The 20,819-nt window shown below is 36.5% G+C and overlaps 1 protein-coding gene across 6 annotated transcripts in view; it reads left to right on the top strand.

The window, feature by feature from the left end:
- Eml5 (EMAP like 5) overlaps positions 1–20,819 on the top strand; it is a 116,000-nt gene that overhangs the window by 26,049 nt on the left and 69,132 nt on the right. For all 6 annotated transcript variants that reach the window (XM_075947806.1, XM_075947807.1, XM_075947808.1 and 3 more), the window contains exons 5-15: positions 1,647–1,832; positions 3,488–3,623; positions 4,883–5,084; positions 6,409–6,546; positions 10,779–11,035; positions 12,798–13,010; positions 15,385–15,552; positions 16,137–16,243; positions 16,376–16,494; positions 18,438–18,624; positions 20,528–20,633. In XM_075947806.1, the coding sequence (XP_075803921.1) occupies positions 1,647–1,832; positions 3,488–3,623; positions 4,883–5,084; positions 6,409–6,546; positions 10,779–11,035; positions 12,798–13,010; positions 15,385–15,552; positions 16,137–16,243; positions 16,376–16,494; positions 18,438–18,624; positions 20,528–20,633 (1,819 nt within the window). The remainder of the gene's footprint in view (positions 1–1,646; positions 1,833–3,487; positions 3,624–4,882; positions 5,085–6,408; positions 6,547–10,778; positions 11,036–12,797; positions 13,011–15,384; positions 15,553–16,136; positions 16,244–16,375; positions 16,495–18,437; positions 18,625–20,527; positions 20,634–20,819) is intronic.

Below are 20,819 nucleotides of genomic sequence, written 5' to 3' on the forward strand. Positions count from 1 at the left end.
TGTTTGATGACTTTTTCCTCCAAGTGAGTTATGTAACATTCCCTGATGCCATGAAAGGTGGCAAGCAGGGAGGAAAATTTCTGGTTAGTGTTAATCTGATTTCTATGTGTCCAAACTGTGTTTTATCTTCAGCAATATGGTCTTACCATCAAGCTCTAGTGGGCAACCAGAAGTGGTGGGAGTAGCCTATATTGGTTTGGAGTATCTAGAACATATTAGAACAAGTATTCTTGGCCTGTTCTTTTTATTTGGCATCTTATAGCTTCTGGGAGAACATTATTCCCTGTAGTAATATGGAGCGGCGGCGGGGCTGCGTCCCCAACACCCCAGCCGCCTGCTCGGCTAGCTTATGCCCCGAAATAATTACACACAAACTGTATTCATTTAAACACTGCTTTGGCCCATTTCTATCTAGCCTTGATGTGGGAGTGTCATATATCAATCTGTTGATTTCATTGTTTAAGCAATAAAGAAACTGCTAGGCCCATTTGATAGGCCCACCCTTAGGTGGGTGGAGTAAACAGAAGGGAAGGCTGGGAGGAAGAGGAAGTGAGGTCAGACTCCGCAGCTCTGCTCTCCGGAGCAGACGCAGGAGAGACGCCATGCTACCTGCTCCAGGGAAGACGCATGCTATGAAGCTCCAACCCAGGATGGACTTAGGCTAGAATCTTCCCGGTAAGCGCACCTAGGGGCGCTACACAGATGATTAGAAATGGGCTAAATTAATATGTGAGAATTAGCCAGTAAGGGCTAGAGCTAAGGGCCAAAGCAGTGTTTAAATGAATACAGTGTCTGTGTAATTATTTCGGGGCATAAGCTAGCCGGGCAGGGCAGGCGGCTGGGGTGTTTGGGGACGCAGCCCCGCCGCCGCTCCCCATATTACTACATAGCCTCTTCTAGGCTAATTCTCACATATTAATTTAGCCCATTTCTAATAATCTGTGAGCACCGGTCTTACCGGGAAAGATTCAGCATGTCTGACCTGGTGGCTTGCTTCTTCGCGTGTCTCTGCCCAGGAGCGGGGCATGGCATCTCTCTGAGGCGTCTGCTCCGGAGAGCAGAGCTGTCGAGTCTGACCTCACTTCCTCTTCCTCCCAGCGTTTTGTTCTGTTTACTCCTCCCACCTATCTTCTAACCAATGAAATGGGCCAAGGCAGTTCCTTTATTAGCCAATGACCTTCCTCTATCAATTCCCTGAGTAGGGTAACTCCAGTTTAATACTTTTGTATCAAAAATACACACACACACACACACACACACACACACACTCACACACTTAGAAAGCGTATAAAGTAGTAGGTTTCCATATGGCTTTTTACCTCCTTCAAGTTAGTTAATCCTCCTCCACCTATTATTCCCTTACCCTTCACTTCCATCCCCTCCCTACTTAAATATAGCTTTAAAGGAAATGTTAGCTCGAATTCCTTACTCTTATAGATAAAGATTGAAACTAGTGACTAATCTGCTATAACAGCTTGTGGCAACACAAGGATGAGGATATAAACATTGAATATTATTTTATCATAAGACAACTATTTTCAGTAATTTCTAGTCTGCTGCCATAGTATAGCATCGAATTATTGAAAATACTTTACTTGGTTTTATAAGCATTATTTGATAATATGCTTATACTGTATACATTTTAGTTCTGGAGTTTGTGTGGAAATGCTCTGACCCCCAAACGAGGAGTTTTTGGTAAAACAGGTGACCTGCAGACAATATTGTGCCTAGCCTGTGCTCGGGATGAATTAACATATTCTGGTGCACTCAATGGAGATATATATGTTTGGAAAGGAATCAATCTTATACGAACAATACAAGGAGCCCATACTGTAAGTATATTTGAATATTTGAAATACTGGATATTTACCGCTTAATTTTCTTAAAACAAGCTATCTAATATAACCTGTTGTTAGTCTTCTCAGTTTCTTGAAAAATGTTCTTCTAACAATTTGTTTTAAGATTTCAATGAAGAACCATGTAATTAGACTCATACATATTTATTAACATAGTATAATTATCATCTTATTACCATTGCTGTAACAGTGTCAGAATAGTGGTGAGTAAAGTTTGTTGACTTTAGCCATAGAGTTTCTAGATTAGCTTTAGTAAAATAAAGCTAGTGTTAAGGCCAGCTTAACCAGTAGGCAGTTTTGGAACATATAGGAAATTACCCAAAACCAAAACCATAGACTCATTAATCCAGGGAAGAAGGGATTTAATATTTTTAATAGATTAAATTGTTATTTATTTACTTTGTGTATGTGGTGTTTTGCTTGTATGTATGTACCATGTATGTGTATCTTTGGAGGCCAGAGCTTCCATGTGGCTGCTAGGAATGGAACTCAGTTCATCTAGAAGAAAAGCCAATGATTTTAACTAAAGAGTTATCTTTCTAGTCCTTGGGATTTTTTTAATTCATGAGATTTTCATTTAATTAAATTAGAAAAAATGTATTGTTAACAATTTTTTCAGACTATTAAGCAGTTGAATCATCTCTCCTCAAACAGTGAAGGGGGTTGGTTAGCATGGTAAGATTGTCAACTGGAAAGTACTGACGTGCTAAAGAACCATGTATGAATTTCTTGCTGTAAGCAAAAATATCAGTTTTTTTAATTAAAGGTGTGGTAATTCTTATTATAATCTCTAGTATGTAAAAACACTAGTTTTTTCTCTTCATATTTTTCAGCGTAGAATATGAAGTGTTGAAAATTTTTGCTTATCTTCTGGAAGAAAAATGTTAACTTCCTTGATTTGTCATTTTTTATCAATTATCCTTTTGTCTTTTACTCTTGTTTAGTTGGTTGTATTAGGACTTTTGTTCATTCGTATATTAGAGATATGTAGTTTTTCAATATATACGTTGCAGGTAGGGGCCATGGATGTAGCTCAGAGATAGAATGCTCACCTAGCATCGTGGAGTCCTAGGTTCAATCCTAGTCCTGCACATACATGCACAGAAAAGTGAAAGGTTTTTCCTTTATGGTTTATAGTTTTTTTATTATGTATAAAACGGTCTTATAACTCAGTCACATGAGTATTATGATTTTTAAACACTTATTTATTACATTTAGAGTTTTGCCTTCTAGAACTAATTTTATATACAGTACTATATTTAACTTTCTTTTGTTATATACATATTATTAAATACTGCCTCAATTCCATATTGACTTTCTAATGATGGATTATATTTTTGATATGTTATTGGTATGTTTATTTATTTATGTTTCATAAGAAAATATTGCTGAGTGGTTTTTTTTTGCCTTTATTTAGTATATTTCCCCCTTCCCCACCCTAAGCCAGGATTTCTCTGTATAGCCCTGGCTGTCCTGGAACTTGCTCTGTAGACCAGGCTTGCCTTGAGCTCAGAGATTCAGCTGCTTTTACCTCCCAAGTGCTGAGATTAAAGGTGTGAGTCACCACTACCCAGCCTAGTAGATGTTCTTAAGAAGTTTATGTTGCTAAGTTGATTTCTACCTTCACCTAGGCGGGAATTTTTAGTATGAATGCTTGTGAAGAAGGCTTTGCTACTGGTGGCAGAGACGGCTGTATTCGTCTTTGGGATTTAACTTTTAAACCAATTACTGTGATTGATCTCAGGGAAACAGACCAGGGATACAAAGGTAATAATAAAATGAATGCATTATGCTAAGAAAATTGTGAGTGGACCAATGGTTGTCTTTTGGTGATACACGTCTTCTATACATTCCTCTTGGAGGTTTTGTTGATAGCTGGGCTCACTATCATGACAAAGGTTCTTTTGTGTGTCTAATGCCTGTTGTAATGAGACCAACAGAGACATCTGCTAGACATTTACTTTTTTACCTGTGAATTTTGAAAAATATTTTACTGTTACAATGCTAAATAGAACTATTTGCCAAATAATTACACAACTGAAATATATTGGGAATTGGTAAACTTTTGTTATTGATGATTTAAGTCAATTTTCTTTATTCAGAGAATTTACTTTTTCAGCAATTAGGGGACTTAAAATAGGCATAATAGGATAAATTCTCAGTGTAACATATTAGTTATTATTATGTCATTGAAATATAAGACTAAAATTGGAAGTAACACATTTAGATAATATTTACTTAAAATATTATTTAAATAATATTGGTGCCACTGGAGAGATGTATATAACTCCAGTCTAATTGTTTAGCCTCATCTGTAAATTAAAGCCACTATGAATATCTCCTAGTATTGAACGAATTAATACACATTAGTTATTTAAACTCTTCAGTACATTGTAAGCTTTTAGATGTTAGCTGTTACTCTTATTTTTATTAGTTTAGATGAGCATTATTCTGAAGCTTAGAAAATAATGTCATTCCTTTTCTTTTATTCTGAAGAGGATATTATAAGATATATGGTATCTTTATATTGGCAATATTGTATAAAAAATAATGTTTTTCATAAGGGCCCAACAGTAACTGTGGACAATGCAGATAAAATAAAAGTGAATATGTTCTTTCTTTAAATATGTTGATAAGCAGATTTAAGAAATGATATACAGTGAGAAGTCAGATTCTTATAAAAACACACAATGCACTTCTCTAAAGGCAGGTCCTGAGCACTTACCCATTGTGAGCGCTTGTGAGAGCCTAACTACAAACACAGTCTGACTCTCAGGATTGTGTAGCAAGGAGAAGGAAAAAGTGTATCTAAAGATGGTTAGAAATTAGGTTAGAAAAAGAAATCTATTGTTTCATAAGGAAAAGAATACAAACAATTGAAGACCATGGGAGTGTACACCCAGACTTTCGTACTTTGTCTTATAATCAAGATATAAAGGATATGAAAATTCATTTCCAATTTAAACTGCATTTTATTACTGTAGCATTGACATTTACAATATTGGTATTAAATGTGCTTTTTACAGGTTTGTCTGTGAGGAGTGTTTGTTGGCGAGGTGACCACATTTTAGTTGGAACACAGGACAGTGAAATTTTTGAAATTGTTGTACATGAAAGAAATAAACCTTTCCTACTTATGCAAGGGCATTGTGAAGGTGAACTTTGGGCACTTGCTGTTCATCCTACTAAACCTTTGGCCGTGACTGGAAGTGATGATCGTTCAGTCAGGTAAGTAAATCATTTCTTAGGTAAGGGACTAAGCAATTTCAAATTCAGATTTTAAGAACTAGTATCTTACCAACTAAGAACATGTTTGTGGTCATACACCTTAAATGGATTGTGCATGCCTCTGACCTGCCATGGCGCTCAGGCATGCAGATGCATATACACAAATAAATACGTGTAAAATTTGTTCTAAAATCTACCTCTGTGATGGTATGTAAGCTGTAGGCAATGTGTAAACAAATGAGTGTGTCTGTGTTCTTATAAAACTTTATTTATAGACATGAAATCTGAACTTTGTGCATTTTCTCGTGTTTCAAAATTTTATTCTTTTATGATTTTTAACAATTAAAATTTATAAAATTCATTTTTAGTTTTCAGTCTATAAAAACATCCAGCCACCTGGTTTGTCCCAGAGGATATGTTTACTGACACTTGTGATACAGAATAAGAAATCTTCAGTAAACAAAACACTTAATGTTGCAGCAATGAAACTTTGTGGTCAGGAAGGATAGTGATTCACCAGTGTGGAACGGCCAGATAGAGATGATTGGGGCAAGGGACATGAGAGCGAGAGAGGGGAGGGAATAAAGGAGAGTCAAACTATTTTTGTACAGATGATTGTATCTGTAGGAAGAATCCAAAGAAAATGCAAATCAATTTGTGGAATTTAAAGGGAATTAGTGTATTGCAAACTCTAATTGGTCTTAATAATAAAAACCCAGAGTCAGATGCTGAAAGATCAGAGAAGTAAAGGGTCACCCACTAGAGAGACTTTTTACCTTTGCCTAGTCCTCAGATTGAAGGGGGCAAGATCCCATCTCCACGAATCCTCAGACTGTATGTGGTGAGCTCCTGTATTCTCTTGCCTTATATTCCTCTCTCTCTCTCTCTCTCTCTCTCTCTCTCTCTCTCTCTCTCTCTCTCTCTCTCTCTCTCTCCCTAATTATATCCCTTCCTGTCTTTACCTCCCTAATGTTGGGATTAAAGGTGTGTGACTCCCAAGTATTGGGATTAAAGGTGTGAGCCACCACTGCCTTTCTCTTTTTCTTTGAGATGAGATCAATCTAGTGTAGTTCAGGGTGGCCTTGAACTCACAGAGTGCTGGGATTAAAGGTGTGAGCCACCACTGCCTGACCTCTATGGCTAACTAGTGGCTTAGCTCTGTACTTTGATCTTCAGGCAAGCTTTATTTTTTAAAGTACAAACAAAATATCACTAGAATATTGTCTTACTTTAAACCAGATTATTTTAACCTTAATGCTCTTATATAGATTATCATTTTTACAGTATACATTAACTATTTTTATTTTTGAATTAAATTGTATAGGATTTGGAGCCTTGTAGATCATGCTTTAATAGCAAGATGTAATATGGAAGAACCGATTCGATGTGCTGCTGTCAATGTAGATGGAATCCATCTTGCCCTTGGAATGAAGGATGGGTCATTCACTGTCCTTAGAGTGAGGTATGCTATTAAAGTAGAAGTAGAAACAGTAATTTACTGTTTTGTTAGAATGTAGAGTACTCATTGCTCTTACCCACTTGGATACCCTCTTCTTTTATATGTGTGCCAAATAAATGAACATACTTCATTAAGTGAACATACTTTTTGTTGGAAAATTAAACTCAAGAAGTTTTATCTGGGGGCATTAAGAATGCTTAGCAAATGTGTTGGAGAGATGGCTCAGTGTTTAAGAGAGCTTCTGTTCTTACAGAGGAAGTGCCCAGAACCCACTTGGTGGCTCACAACTATTTGTAACCCCAAGTTCTAGGAAATCTGACTCCGTCTTCTGGCTTCTATAGGCTCCTGCACACGTGTAGTAAGATAACCTCAAACAGGTTCACAGACATATACATGGAAAAGAAATATGTTATTTTAAAAAAGAATGCTTAGTGCAGTGGTAGCTGCAGTGTGAACTACAAATTTGGGTCCTGATTTGCTGTTGGTCGTATTATTTTCAGTTATGATCCTATTTTGTTAAATATCCTCAAGGCTATGAGAAATGATGGAGTAGGGTTTTGTTTGCTTATCTTTATGCTTTGAAAAATGCCTGCATCCTCTAATTTGTCTACCTAGAAATGATTAAGGAATTTATTAAAAGGCTGGGCATAATGACATATGCCGTTAATCCCAGCACCAGGAAGCAGAGGCAGGTGAATTGCTGTGATTTTGAAGCCAGCCAAGGCTGTATAGGCAGACCCTGTCCCAAACAAACAAACAAACAAACAAACAAACAGAATTTGTTAAAGCTGTATCTAATTTATGTTGAATTACATTGAGTTTCTGTCCTTTGTCATCATTAAAAACAGTACTGTAGCATGTTCACAGATCAGTGTTTATGAAATCTTTCTCTTCCACCTCTACCTAGAAATTTTTAATTCATTTTTTAACTTTGCCTTTCTTGTTTGAGTTGCTTCCACAGAAGCTGTCTAGTTCACTACCTTCCGTGCAGTTTTACTATTATACTCTGTGTAGGCTTTGCCATCTCCTCACAGGATTGGTGGAACAGCCCTCCTAACTGCTCTCTTTACCACCTCAAAACCATTCCCTGCTGCCATGATAGAGATTCCTTCTTTCTTTGTTAAATAAATCTGTACCTTGACAATTTCATACACATACAATGCATTCTGATTACTCTCATTCCTTGCCCTGTGTTAGTTGATAGTTGCCCACTATCAACCCTTCTTCTTCCCTATACATCTTTTTCTCACACTCATTCTTTCTCCTTTGTTTTGTGACCATCCAGAGTAACTAGTAACCTTGGTGTGACCATGAGTTTGGAACTCTATTGGAGCCTGATGGGGCCATAGTGGCTACATAACTGAAGAAGCCTCTCTCCTAGCATACATGTCTATAGCCAGTAATTTAGGTAGGGCCCTATGCGTCCCTCTGTCTGTGAGTGATTAGGTAAGGTCACTGATGCCTTTTCTCCTCCAGCAACCTGCATAGCACTCCTGGCACTGTGGAAGCCACAGCAGGGAAGAAGTTTCCAGCTCACTTCCAGCTTGGTTTTAGAGATTTCTTTTAAGCCACACTTGTTTCATCCATCCTGTCTCCAAAGGCTTTCTGCTCCTTACGATGAAGTTTCTAATCCCTGACATGGTGTGAGGGCCCATCTCTCTGATCAGTTTTCTGTACCTCACTCTGGTTTTTTTTCTTTTTTTTTCACCTATTCAAAACTTCTTCACAGCTGAGCCTGATGGTGCAGACTTGTTGTAATCATAGGCAGAAGGATTGTGAGTTGAAAGCCTGAGTTCAAGGCTAGCCTACTTAACCTTGTGACTCAAAATAATTAAATAGGCTGTAGTTAAATAGTAGAGTGCTTGATCAGCAAGTATAAGACTCTGGGTTTGATTCCCAGTAAGAAAAATAAAAGTAGATTTTTACAGTGGGATGTACTGTTACTTTTTCTTAAATTGTTTTTATTTAATGTTATATTTGCTTTCACTCACTGTAGATATCCAGTGACATTAAGTACATCTACATTATTGTGTCAGTACTATCGTCTCTAAAACTTTTGATCTTTCTACATGGTTTCAGTTTGACATGCTGTAGTCATCTTGATTTATAACTGCTGTATTGATCAGGTTAACCTTAATCAGCTTTTCCTACATAGTTTCCCAGCATGCTACAAATAGACAAAGCCTATGGAGTTATGTAGAGCTTTCAACGAGACACTGGTGCTGGGAACGTACTTGACTCCATGATGTTGGCAAGATAAACTTGCTTGCATGATGCCATTTCGTTCCTCTTTCTAGCCCAGGTTGTGGGGATGAACCTGGGCTTGCTGATGAATACTTGTGTCTGTAGTTTCCAAAATTTCACCCAGTAAAATTTGTCTGCTTCTCTTTCTTTGGTTGTACCGTAGTTTATTAGTTTATCTTTAGCTTCGTTGTTTTCTGCTCTTCCTAGTAGTTTCTGTTTCCACATTGTATTGTGCACCTTTCTTCAAATAGACCACACACTCTATCTTTTCTGTGTGTGCTGCATCTTATTCCTGAAGAATCGTCTCTCCTCTTTTAGACTTAGCCAGCGCCTCATGTCTTATGCTCAAGTCAGATGTATCTTGCTGTGGCTCCTTCCTGCTTTCAATCTAGTCCTAGTCTGCCTTTCAGTATTTCTTTCAGTTTAACATATTTCCCTTGAGCAATTGCTGTACATTGTCATAGTTATTTTATGTCCATCTCTCATGAAAGGTCAGTTTAGTTTTGAATCCCTTGTACTAAAGCAACATAAGTGTTCAGTGCTATTAAAAGAATTTGAATGTTTGCTCTGACCTTCATTTAAAAACTTTAAGAATGAAAAAAAACATGCTTCTGCTTCTCAAATTGCCAACCTGAAGCATTTCAAATAACTAATACAGAATTTATATGGAGAGATGGTTACCACCAAGAAGCAATGATCCTTCCTTCCTCCTGCCCACATTCCCCATGTTTCTGTCCTCCCAACTACTTCCAATTCTAGAAGTTTGAAAACTCATTTGTGTTAAACTTAAGTGTCCATCGCTTTTATGACTGTTACCAATGCCTGTGCTATTTTGGAGATTCCTTTTAAGGCATCCTATGGGAAATGACTGAATTGTGGCCTATTTTTAAAATAATAAACTAAACAGAGCATGGTGGTATCTGCTTGTATTTTAAGTGCTTGGGAGACTGAGAAGAATTGAAGTTTCAGGCCAGCCTGTGATATGGGATTCCCCTCTGTATGCTATGAATATGTTTTATTAACATTGATTATTAAAGAAGCTTTTTCAGTCAGTGGCTTAGTAAAGTAAAGCCAGGTGGGAAATCTGAACAGAGATATAGAGAGAAAGAGTAGGCAGAATCAAGAGAGATGCCGTGTAGATGCTGAAGCAGAAAGACACCAACTACTAGCCAGAACCTTACTGGTAGGCCACAACTTCATGGAGATACACAGATAAATAGAAATGAGTTAATTTAAGATGTAAGAGTTAGCTAGAAATATGCCTAAGCTATTGGCCAAACAGTATTGTAATTAATATAGTTTTGTGTTATTATTCAAGTCTGGGTGGCTGGGAAATGAACGACCAGTCTCTGTCTACAAGCCTGGACTACATAATGAGACTCTTAAGAAAAGGGAACATTTGAAATAAAATTCACTAGTGGGGAAAAATGAATAAAAACAACCAAGGCAATTATATAAAGATATATATTCAAATATATTGCTCAAGTGATACATTCTTTCATGTTTTCCTTATTTCCCAAATGTCAGTTTATACATTTGGCTCATTACAAAAATGTGTTTGAAAATTATGGTGTTTAAGAATGTTCTATAAATTCAGTATTTACAAGGAACTTTTATCATTAAAAAGTTTGACTAAATATTTTATTATCTAAATCCAGAAATACAGTAGTGCTGTATGGTACTTAAAAATAAGGTTATTTATATATTGAAATTTAGCATTTTTTCTCTCCTACTTTTTTTTTAGTGCTGGGGGTCAAGTCCAGGACTTCCTGCTGGGCAAGTGCTCTATCATCACATACTACATCGTCCAATTTTTTTTCTATTTATTTTTTGTCAGCAAAATAATTATTCCCAAGCAGATACTACTTATCTTACTCCTTACTTACATGTATGTCACAGTTTGTAAATACATGAACGGAACCTCAGTATTTGGGGACATTTTACAATTCACTTGTGACTTTTGCTCATATGATCTTTTCTTTTTTTCACAGAGATATGACTGAAGTTGTACATATTAAAGACAGGAAAGAGGCAATCCATGAGCTGAAATACTCTCCAGATGGCACTTACCTTGCTGTTGGCTGCAATGACAGCTCAGTTGACATCTATGGCGTTGCTCAGCGATACAAAAAAGTTGGTGAATGTGTTGGTTCACTTAGCTTTATCACTCATCTGGACTGGTCTTCAGATAGTAGATATTTACAGACAAATGACGGCAGTGGAAAGCGGCTTCTGTACAGGATGCCAGGTGAACTTTTCCAGCACACTGCATATAGTTCATTGACTTTTAATGTCCGTGGTATTTAATTTTCAATAAGAGTAAATTGTAAATTATGTTTGATTATAGGCAGAGTAATCTGAGCTATTTCAGGCTTTACGGTCTTTTCTACAAGACAAATATCTTTAGAATTCTTTCCCATCAGAATATTGAGTTGTAAGTGACTCAAAATTCTATACATTTAAAATTTACAATGTGATCTTTAAAAAAATAAACATTGAGATAAGGTCTCATTATGTTTCCTGGCTAACCTGGAACTGACTATGTAGACCATGCTGGTTTCAGATTCTGAGATCCACCTGCCTCTACCTCTAAAGTGCAGTGATTAAAATTGTGTGCCACCATGCCCAGCCCAGTGTGTTTTTTTTTTTTAAAAAAAGTATGTACATACATTGGACATTGTAAAATGATTTTCACAATTACACTAATTGTCATATCTATCTCCTAATACAGTTATTGTATTTCTGTGTGTAGTAGACACATTCAAGATCTTTGTTAGCAGATTTCAAGTATACCATGCAGTAATACAGTGTGAATAGTAACAGGTACTGAACTGTACATTCAGAATGGACACTCAGAATTCATCACACACACCTGGGACTTAGTGCCCTGGAGAACATGTCCCCATCACAGCACTTCTCCCAGCTCTTGGATACCAGCATTGTAAACCCTTCTTAATTAAAACTCCAAACCTCTCAAAATGACTTTCTACACCTCTACTTAATGTGGTGCTTTGTGAATTAATCACTCTTATAAGAACTTATTTAATAAGATTGGTGGCATAATAAATCAATGCATCTTTACCCAAGATTTTCATTAATGATGTGAGCCCTAAAGTCCTCTTACCTAACATAAATATATCACCCTCCATTGATCATTCCTTTTTAGTCTTTTTAAGCCCCCCTCCCAATTATATATCTTGGCTTTCTTTTTAATACCTGATTTGTCACTTTGTCATAGCTTTTCCCCTTTCTTCTTTTCTTTCCTTCTCTCTTTCCCTGTCTCCGTCCATCCCCGCCTTCCTTCCCTTCCACTCTTCTCTTCCCCCTTCCTTCTACCTTTTCTTCCTTCTCCCTCTTCCTTCCTTCTATCCCTCCTGTTTGTGTTTTATTGAACATATTACAGAATATGTTTAGTAAAAAATGTTAAAGCCCTTGCCATTAGTAGACCCCTTAGATTCTTCCTCTGCTCCCACTTTCTTCTCGTATGCTGGAACAGCGGCTGTACAGTGAGTAGTCAGTTCAGAGTTGGCCGGAAGATGAGGAGAGCTCAGAGACCACTAGTTGTCCGGAAGATGAGGAGAGAGTGGATGTAGGAGAGCTCAGAGACCACTAGTTGTCCGGAAGATGAGGAGAGAGCGGATGTAGGAGAGCTCAGAGACCACTAGTTGCCAGAGGGGGATCTCATTCTACCCCATAGCTTCCTCAGAACCAAGACCTTGACAGTCCCCGAAAAAGGCATCTTTTGCTTTTTCTCACAACTTACCCAGTTGTCACTAATCTGTATTATGATTTTAATACGGTTCAGTTCTTTTTTCCATATGGATGAGCCTGCTGAATTGATAATTACGTTCAAACTCTCTAAACTGATATGATGTTAGTAACATTTAAATTTTTCTAATTTTGTTTTTTCTTCTAACCCGCACTTACCTATCTGTTCATGTTAAAATTTACATTTGAGTGAAAAGAATCAAATGAAGTAATTCCTTAAATGAAGACTCTTTTATTTTTAGGAGGAAAGGAAGTGACAAGTAAAGAAGAAATAAAAGGTGTTCACTGGGCTTCATGGACATGTGTTTCAGGCCTTGAAGTCAATGGGATTTGGCCCAAGTATTCTGATATCAATGATATAAATTCAGTGGATGGAAATTATGTTGGCCAGGTTTTAGTTACAGCTGATGACTATGGAGTTGTAAAATTATTTCGATATCCATGCTTAAGAAAAGGTATCTTTCTTTTTAATATTTTAACTAACCCTCTCATAAAAGATGTTATGTTCTTACATAGTCTAGATAAATGATATAAATTAATATTTCAAAGGATATATTAATTAGTGTAGACTTTATTTTATCATTTCAAAAATTATTGTACTCTTACATTTTTTTTATTTTAATATCTAATTTTATTAGTTTCTGATCTGGTTTAATGTCTAATTCAGCATATGCTTCATGACAGCTAAAAGAAAAGAGAAACACTAGGAACTTCTGATTGGAGAAAGTCTACAATGTTATGACATTCAGCAGCATTCTTTACATAAGAATCAGTTCTCAAAAAGCACACGCTCCAGAACATGAAAATAAACTTCTGTTTCCATATTTGTTTCCAAAAGCAGTCATTCTAGAATAACTATTCATCACCTAAAACGTAGCTGAATCAAGTAAGAAATAATTATCAGACGCGAATACCAATCCAAAGCACAGATTTCTGCTCTTCTGTTTAGCTTCTTCCCTAGACAAAAGCAGGAAATTGTTAATATCCTTATTTTAAAATTCTGACCACACACATTGGCCTTTCCAAGTGATTCAGGGGGGAAAAAAAGTCAACAGAAACTCCTGAGATACAGCAGTCTTCAGCATGGCCATGAGAACCTCTGACGATAAGTGCTCTGTTCCTGAGGAGGGATCCTTGTGCTGTTCGTGAAGACATGTTCCATTTCCTTTACCAGGCAAATGGAAGACATAGCACTGCCAACCAAATCTTTCCATTCTGTTTACTCAAAACACTTCAGGTCGGCATTAGCACAGAAATCTCCGCCCCGGGAGAAGCTAGCTCAAATACGCTTGTTAGCATCTTTGGTTACAGGGCAATACAGTGTGTAGACGCTGTTAGTAAGAGCTCTACCATGGCTATGTCAAGACGTGAGATGGACTCTTACATTTTTTTAGTTATGAAATTTTTACTGAAAATTATCCTTGAATTCATTATAACATGTAGTAATAGTTTTTCACCTGACTTGTTAATAATTACTACACATATATTAAAGACAACTTCATAATGGTGATTACGAGAGCAGCTGAAATAGCTTGATACAAGTCTATAGTGAACACATCCAACTTAAGTACTGGGTTTTCATGGAAGCCCAAGCTGTATTGATACTGTGCATGTGTACTGATGATGAATTCAATACTCTGCAGTCCCTTCATGCTGCCAGTTCCTCCCTGTGAATGTCAGATGCTCTAAATAATAAATAATTCCATTCTGTGAATAAAGGTTGGCTGTATTTTTAGTGAGGGAAGCCCCTGTTTCTAATCTTCTACCACAGGACATGTGAGGCATCAGACATTATTTGATGCTGTTTTTTTTTTTTAAAGATTCATCTATATTGTTTCATATACTTTTTGGGTTTTTTTACTGCCATAATATAATAGTGTTGTAAATGCATGTTATATTTTATGCATCTATTTTCCCATTAGTTAGCATTTGAGTCATTTCTAGCCTTTTGTTAACATGTGTAAGTTTCCCAGAACTGTATATAGTGTGAAACTGTTGGATGATAGAGTGTATGGATGCTGAACTTTATAAGAAAATGTCAGTTTGCTTTGGCTCACAGCCTGTTCAGCACTTGGCCTGACCATTAATCCTTTTAATTTTTGCAAATGTAGGTACTGTAAGTCATATTTTGCAGTCTCATTAAAATCTGTACTGGTGAGACTGAGCTTCATTTTCAGATGTTTGGGGGGAGGTTTCTGTGCTTCCTGTGTCAAACAGAGTTCTCTTGCTATGTGGTTGCTTCTTTTGTTGAACTGTTGATATATTCCAGTAAGTTCAGGTGATTTATGATTTTTATGGATTGCAAGTATCATTTCTCAAGTGCAGTCAGTTCCTTTCTTTTTTTTTCTGAGAGATGGTCTTTATAGCCCAGACTGGCCTCAAATTTACTATGTAGTTGAAGAGACTAGACCCAAGTGTTTATCTTATTTATTCTTAGAGTTCACAGGTGTCACAGTTGTTAGGACTGGTGAGCTTGTCTCACTTGGCCAGCGTGTGTAGCAGCTCCTGGTATTATGAAAGCAAGATCCAGCTGTATTCCTCCAAGTCCTGTGTTGCAAGCACATAGTGTCTTCAGCAGTAGGAACTTAGTGCAGTTTTTGTGGGTCCTACCAAAATACATTGTAAAATCAGTAAAGGAAACATTTGCACCCTTCAGTTCATTCATTTGTTCACTTAGCTAATTATTTTAAATCATTTTCCCATCTGGTCATACTTGACATAATGGTCTAATGTTGTAATAGTTTGAATAAATTAGTTGTGTAATAGTTTGAATAAAGTGGTATTTTGTGTATTGGCCTTTATCAATTTAAAGATATATTTTTGTTATAGGGGCCAAGTTTAGAAAATATATTGGTCATTCAGCTCATGTAACTAATGTCAGATGGTCACATGATTATCAGTGGGTTATTTCTATTGGTGGAGCTGATCACTCTGTGTTTCAGTGGAAGTTTATTCCTGAAAGAAAATTAAAAGATGCTCTTCACATAGCACCCCAAGGTAAGCTTAAATATCTTCCTCATTCATAGCTCCAAATTAATGATTTTACCATAAAAGCTTACTAATAGCAGAACTTTCAGTTTAAATAGGTCTACATCTTTAAAGTCAGGTGTCACAGAGTATGCCATGTGAAGTAATTGGGTTGAAATTTAATTTATCAAACGAGTAGAGTAATAGTTCTACTAGTAAAACCAATGATTCTTTATCTCAGAGATATAGGTTCCTAGGTTTTGTATATGCTACAAAAAAAATTAGTTCATTTGTTGTGTGTAGTATTTTTAATGTTGATTATAGGTTATATTCACTTATCTACATATACATTTAAATTTGATGTAGCCATCATTGGGGAGCCAGTGGAGGGATTTAAAGGAGCTGTTGAGTTCGCAGTGAGTGGACAGGAAGATAATCTGTATTAGTACAGTTTACTGACATCTGGGTCACTTGAATAGGTAATTTCATTTTATTGTTTTATGGCTTTTTTCCATGTCAAACTGACAGAATCATCCCTTAATTATTGATTTTACATTGTTGTTTTGAAAGTAAATCTTTAAACAAATGATACTTTATTTTTAAAAAATGTACAGAAAGTCTGGCTGAGTCCAATAGTGATGAATCAGATTCAGATCTATCTGATGTTCCGGAACTGGATTCTGAGATTGAGCAAGAGACACAGCTTACTTACCACCGGCAGGTAATGTCCTAGTAGCCCATGATATTTTCCCCCAAAAGCTCACGTTCTTTGCATCTGAAACTTATATTGAGTATATGAGCATCTTTATTAATACCTACCCTAATCATATTGTTGTGTACATACATTTTTAAGGTTTACAAAGAAGATCTACCTCAGCTTAAAGAACAATGCAAAGAAAAACAGAAAAGTGCTACTTCTAAACGAAGAGAACGTGCTCCTGGAAATAGTATTCGACTGCACTTCATTCATGGGTATAAAATACTATTTTTTATTTGTGTGTTTGAATTTGAGTTTGCACTTATAAGCTTGGCAAAGTCACCTTGCTGTGTGTCTGTTTCCATCTCTTCAAATTGGTGCCTGACTAAAACTGTCACAATGAGGAATAAATAAGCAATGCTAGTGATGATGGACAGCATTGTCTGCACACATGGAGCCACCATGAAAGTATGATTAAATTTCTAAAAACTGTTTTTTGAAAGTTCATATAAATGGGCATCTCACCTTAAAAATGTAGGATATTAATGATCTCTCCTACAATGTGACTAAATTGAAATTTTCTGAGACCCCTTTTACCTGCCTACTTATTTTTTAATTGATTTTATTGAGCTATACATTTTTCTCTGCTCCTCTCCCTTCCTCTCCCCTCCCCTTCAACCCTCTCACATGGTCCCCATGCTCCCAGTTTACTCAGGAGATCTTGTCTTTTTCTATTTCCCATGTAGATTAGATCTATGTATATCTCTCTTAGGGTCCTCATTGTTGTCTAGGTTCTCTGGGATTGTGATAGTAGCCAGGTTTTCTTTGCTTTATGTTTAAAAACTACTTACAAGTGAATACATATGATAATTGTCTTTCTGGGTCTGGGTTACCTCACTCAATATGATGTTTTCTAGCTCTATCCATTTGCCTGCAATTTTCAAGATGTCATTATTTTTTCTGCTGTGTAGTAAGTACTCCATTGTACAAATGTACCACATTTTCCTTATCCATTCTTTGGTTGAGGGGCATTTAGGTTGTTTCCAGGTTCTGGCTATGACAAACAATGCTGCTATGAATATAGTTGAGCACACGTCCTTGTGGCACGATTGAGCATCCTTTGGATATATACCCAAAAGTGGTATTGCTGGGTCTTGAGAAAGGTTGTTTCCTAATTTTTTGAGAAGTCGCCATACTGCTGTCCAAAGGGGCTGTACCAGCTTGCATTCCCACCAGCAATGCAAGAGTGTTCCCTTTACTCCACAACCTCTCTAGCATAAGTTGTCATCAGTGTTTTTGATCTTTTGCCTGTCTATTTAATGTTTAGCCTCACATTTTAGCTCCTCAGCAGCAAGTTTCTCCCCTCAGGAAACATGCATTTTCTCACCAGGTTGTTAATACTTTCTAAGAATTTGTAAAGAATTTTATGAAAACTATTTCCAGGGATAGATCAGTGGTTAGGAAGGGTTTCTGCTCTTCCATGAGACCTGAATTCTCTTCCCAAGGGTACCTGCACATGTTTAACAGATCCACCCACACAACACATACATAAAATAGACCCTAAAAATAAAGAATATACCTTCTAATGTTAAAATAAATAATAGTTTTGTTCGACTATGTTGTGTGAATTGGACTTATTTGAATCACAAAGCAAGGTTGTCATTGATGGGATTATATTAACTATTTTAATTAACCAATTAAAATATGTAAATATTTTAATTTATCACTTAAAGTTACTGTTGGGACATGTATTATTACATTGCCACAGTCAACATTGTGCTTAACTAAGTACCTCTTGAAATCTTCTCACTTCTCCTCACTGCCCGCACCCAGGTGTCATTTCCTTCCCCTATAAATGATATTTACTTTCAGAAATATTTGAATACAAATATGTATTCATTCCTTACTCTATTGTGTATAAAAGGAAGTGGTTTTGCATTGTAGAATGCAAATTTAATAGTGTTTTTTCAAATACTAGAATATAGAAATTTCTGTACCTGATTTCTTTGATGAATACTTTAGCCTAGATTTAGCTGTTTGTAACCAGAGAGACTCATAACAGTATGTAGATTCTAAGAAACTGGCATTTTCCTTTAACTATTCAGTTCCTTTATGACCAGAAATTAAGTGATCTGAATGATACCTATTTCTGTGTATATTAAATATTGATCAGATGAAAGGTTAAAATACATTGTACATGATTTATTTTCTGCATTAGTTACAGAGGTTATGACTGTCGAAGTAATCTTTTTTATACTCAAATTGGTGAAATTGTGTACCATGTGGCAGCAGTAGGTGTCATCTATAATAGACAACAGAACACACAGCGTTTTTACCTGGGTCATGATGATGACATTCTGTGCCTGGCTATTCATCCTTTGAAGGACTATGTGGCCACAGGCCAGGTAAGTCCTCCTAAAAGACCATGTTACAGTAAATCAGATAGGCAACTTTTTTAAAATCTTGCTTTTGAGATTTATTTTTATGCACCATAATCTTAGTGTCCTCTTTGAGGTGATACTCCAAGTGACTCAGTTCTATATCTTAAAGGTTTTATCATTCCTGATAACAGCCATGGGCTAGAGATCAATTCTCATGTGTATATTAGAGGGCCCTTCACATCCAAACTATAGCACCAAGTTAAAGACTGAGGGTGGGTGGTGAATAAGAAGGTATGTTTGAAGTTTCTTCCATGAAGAAGAGATACAGTAACAAAGAAAGGAAGGTAGAGCATTGGGAATCCAGAGAGATAAACACTCAACTAAAAAACACATAACACCAGAAAGATAAACACAAGTTCCAGAAAAAAAATACACCTTACTAGAAGAGTTAACAAATGACAATTATCAATCAAACATTATTGAATTTGTACTCAGAAAGCTTCTAAGGTGAAGAAAGAAGAACTCAGCACACACTCTTTAATAATAACCCCAAGTGTAAATGCTCTGAACCTTCCAAGTAAAAGATGGAGACTGAGGGGGTTGTCACTGAATGGGAAACACCTTCTTGGCTCTAGTGGCTAGTCAGTGAGCTCTGGACATCTGCCATCTCTGCTCCTCAGTGCTGAGGTTACAGCCACAGACAACAGTACTGACTTTGTAGTAGATACTAGGGATTCAAATTAGATCATCAGATCCTCATGCTTGTAGAGCTAATGTTCTTACTGGACCATCTCCCCAGTCCTTAGAATCTAGATTTTACATTTGTTTATGGTGTGTATGTGTGTGTGTGTGTGCAAGCACGTGTGTGCACATGCACACATGGAGGTTAAAAGTGACTTGTAGGACTTAGTTCTCTCCTTCCACCATGTGGAAGGTTTGGGGGTAACAGGTTCCCATAGTCTAGATTTTAAAAGAAGGTATGCAAATCAAAGGGATTTTCTGGGAAGAGCAAAGGGATTAGGGGAAGGGGGGAAGGGGCCAGTAATGGGAGGGTGAATGTGCTCAAAAGAGCATTACATATGTATGAAAATGTCATGACCCCGTTATTTTAGATAATACATACCAATAAAAAACAGTATATAGTAGAAAAACAATATCAGGGTGATATGGTCCATTTTGGTTTCATATACTTGCTTAGTACTTTAACCCTTTCTGAATTTTTGATTATGCCAGTATTCTAATCTAGAATATTCTTGCTTACTTCTCCTACTGTAAGATATATACTGTCTGAAGTCATAGCTCTATTATATGTTATCTGTTTCATGAAGTCTTTTCTTGAAATTTATTTTATTTTCAAGTATATAGTACCATGTGTTCTTAATGTTCTAAGGAGTTTACCAAAGTTATCTGAATGTCACAATATTTAAAGTGCCTATCACAGTAACCCTGCCAATAATAGGTACTTAGTAATCATTTATTATCATTATTGATGGATCGTAGAAGGAGTAGAAGGAGTCATATATAGCTCTGTCATATGCCTGGAGACACTGTGCTGAGCTTGATTATCTGTTTTTGTTTTGCCCAGGGTATTAAACCAAGGACTGCATACATATTAAGCATAGTTTGTATCAGTAACCCACAACCTCAGTCCCCTTAATTAGCATTTCAGAATGTTTTCAGCTAGTAAAATAATGGATCATACCGTGCCATTTTCATTTTCTTTGGTTATCTCTTCACTCTGCTCTCTTCAATCCCTCTTAGAGTTTGAAGAAAGGTTAATGAGAAAAATACCATGTTTGTACTCTTCTGTTTGTTTTTATCCGGGAAAATTTCCATGACATATAAAGGCAATATAGGTATTTTGTTTCCTTTGAACAAATATAAAAATATTGTTTACAATGGCTTTTATAATTGTATCTTTATCCAGGTAGGTAGAGATCCCTCGATTCACGTATGGGATACAGAAACCATTAAACCATTGTCTATATTAAAGGGCTACCACCAATATGGCATCTGTGCAGTTGATTTCTCAGGTAAGACTCTTCTATCTCAAAAAGAATGATCAAAAAGCAGAGGGAATATATAGTGTTTAAATCAGTGTTACCTAAGCTTGCTATTTAACTATGGCCTTCACGGTTTTTATCAAGTGTGCATACTGTTCTAACCAAGTAACGATTAAGCTAGGTTTTCTGGCTTGTTTATAATTACAGTGTAATGAC

Source organism: Microtus pennsylvanicus, chromosome 14 (assembly GCF_037038515.1).
Source record: "Microtus pennsylvanicus isolate mMicPen1 chromosome 14, mMicPen1.hap1, whole genome shotgun sequence".
NCBI classification, from domain to species: domain Eukaryota; kingdom Metazoa; phylum Chordata; class Mammalia; order Rodentia; family Cricetidae; genus Microtus; species Microtus pennsylvanicus.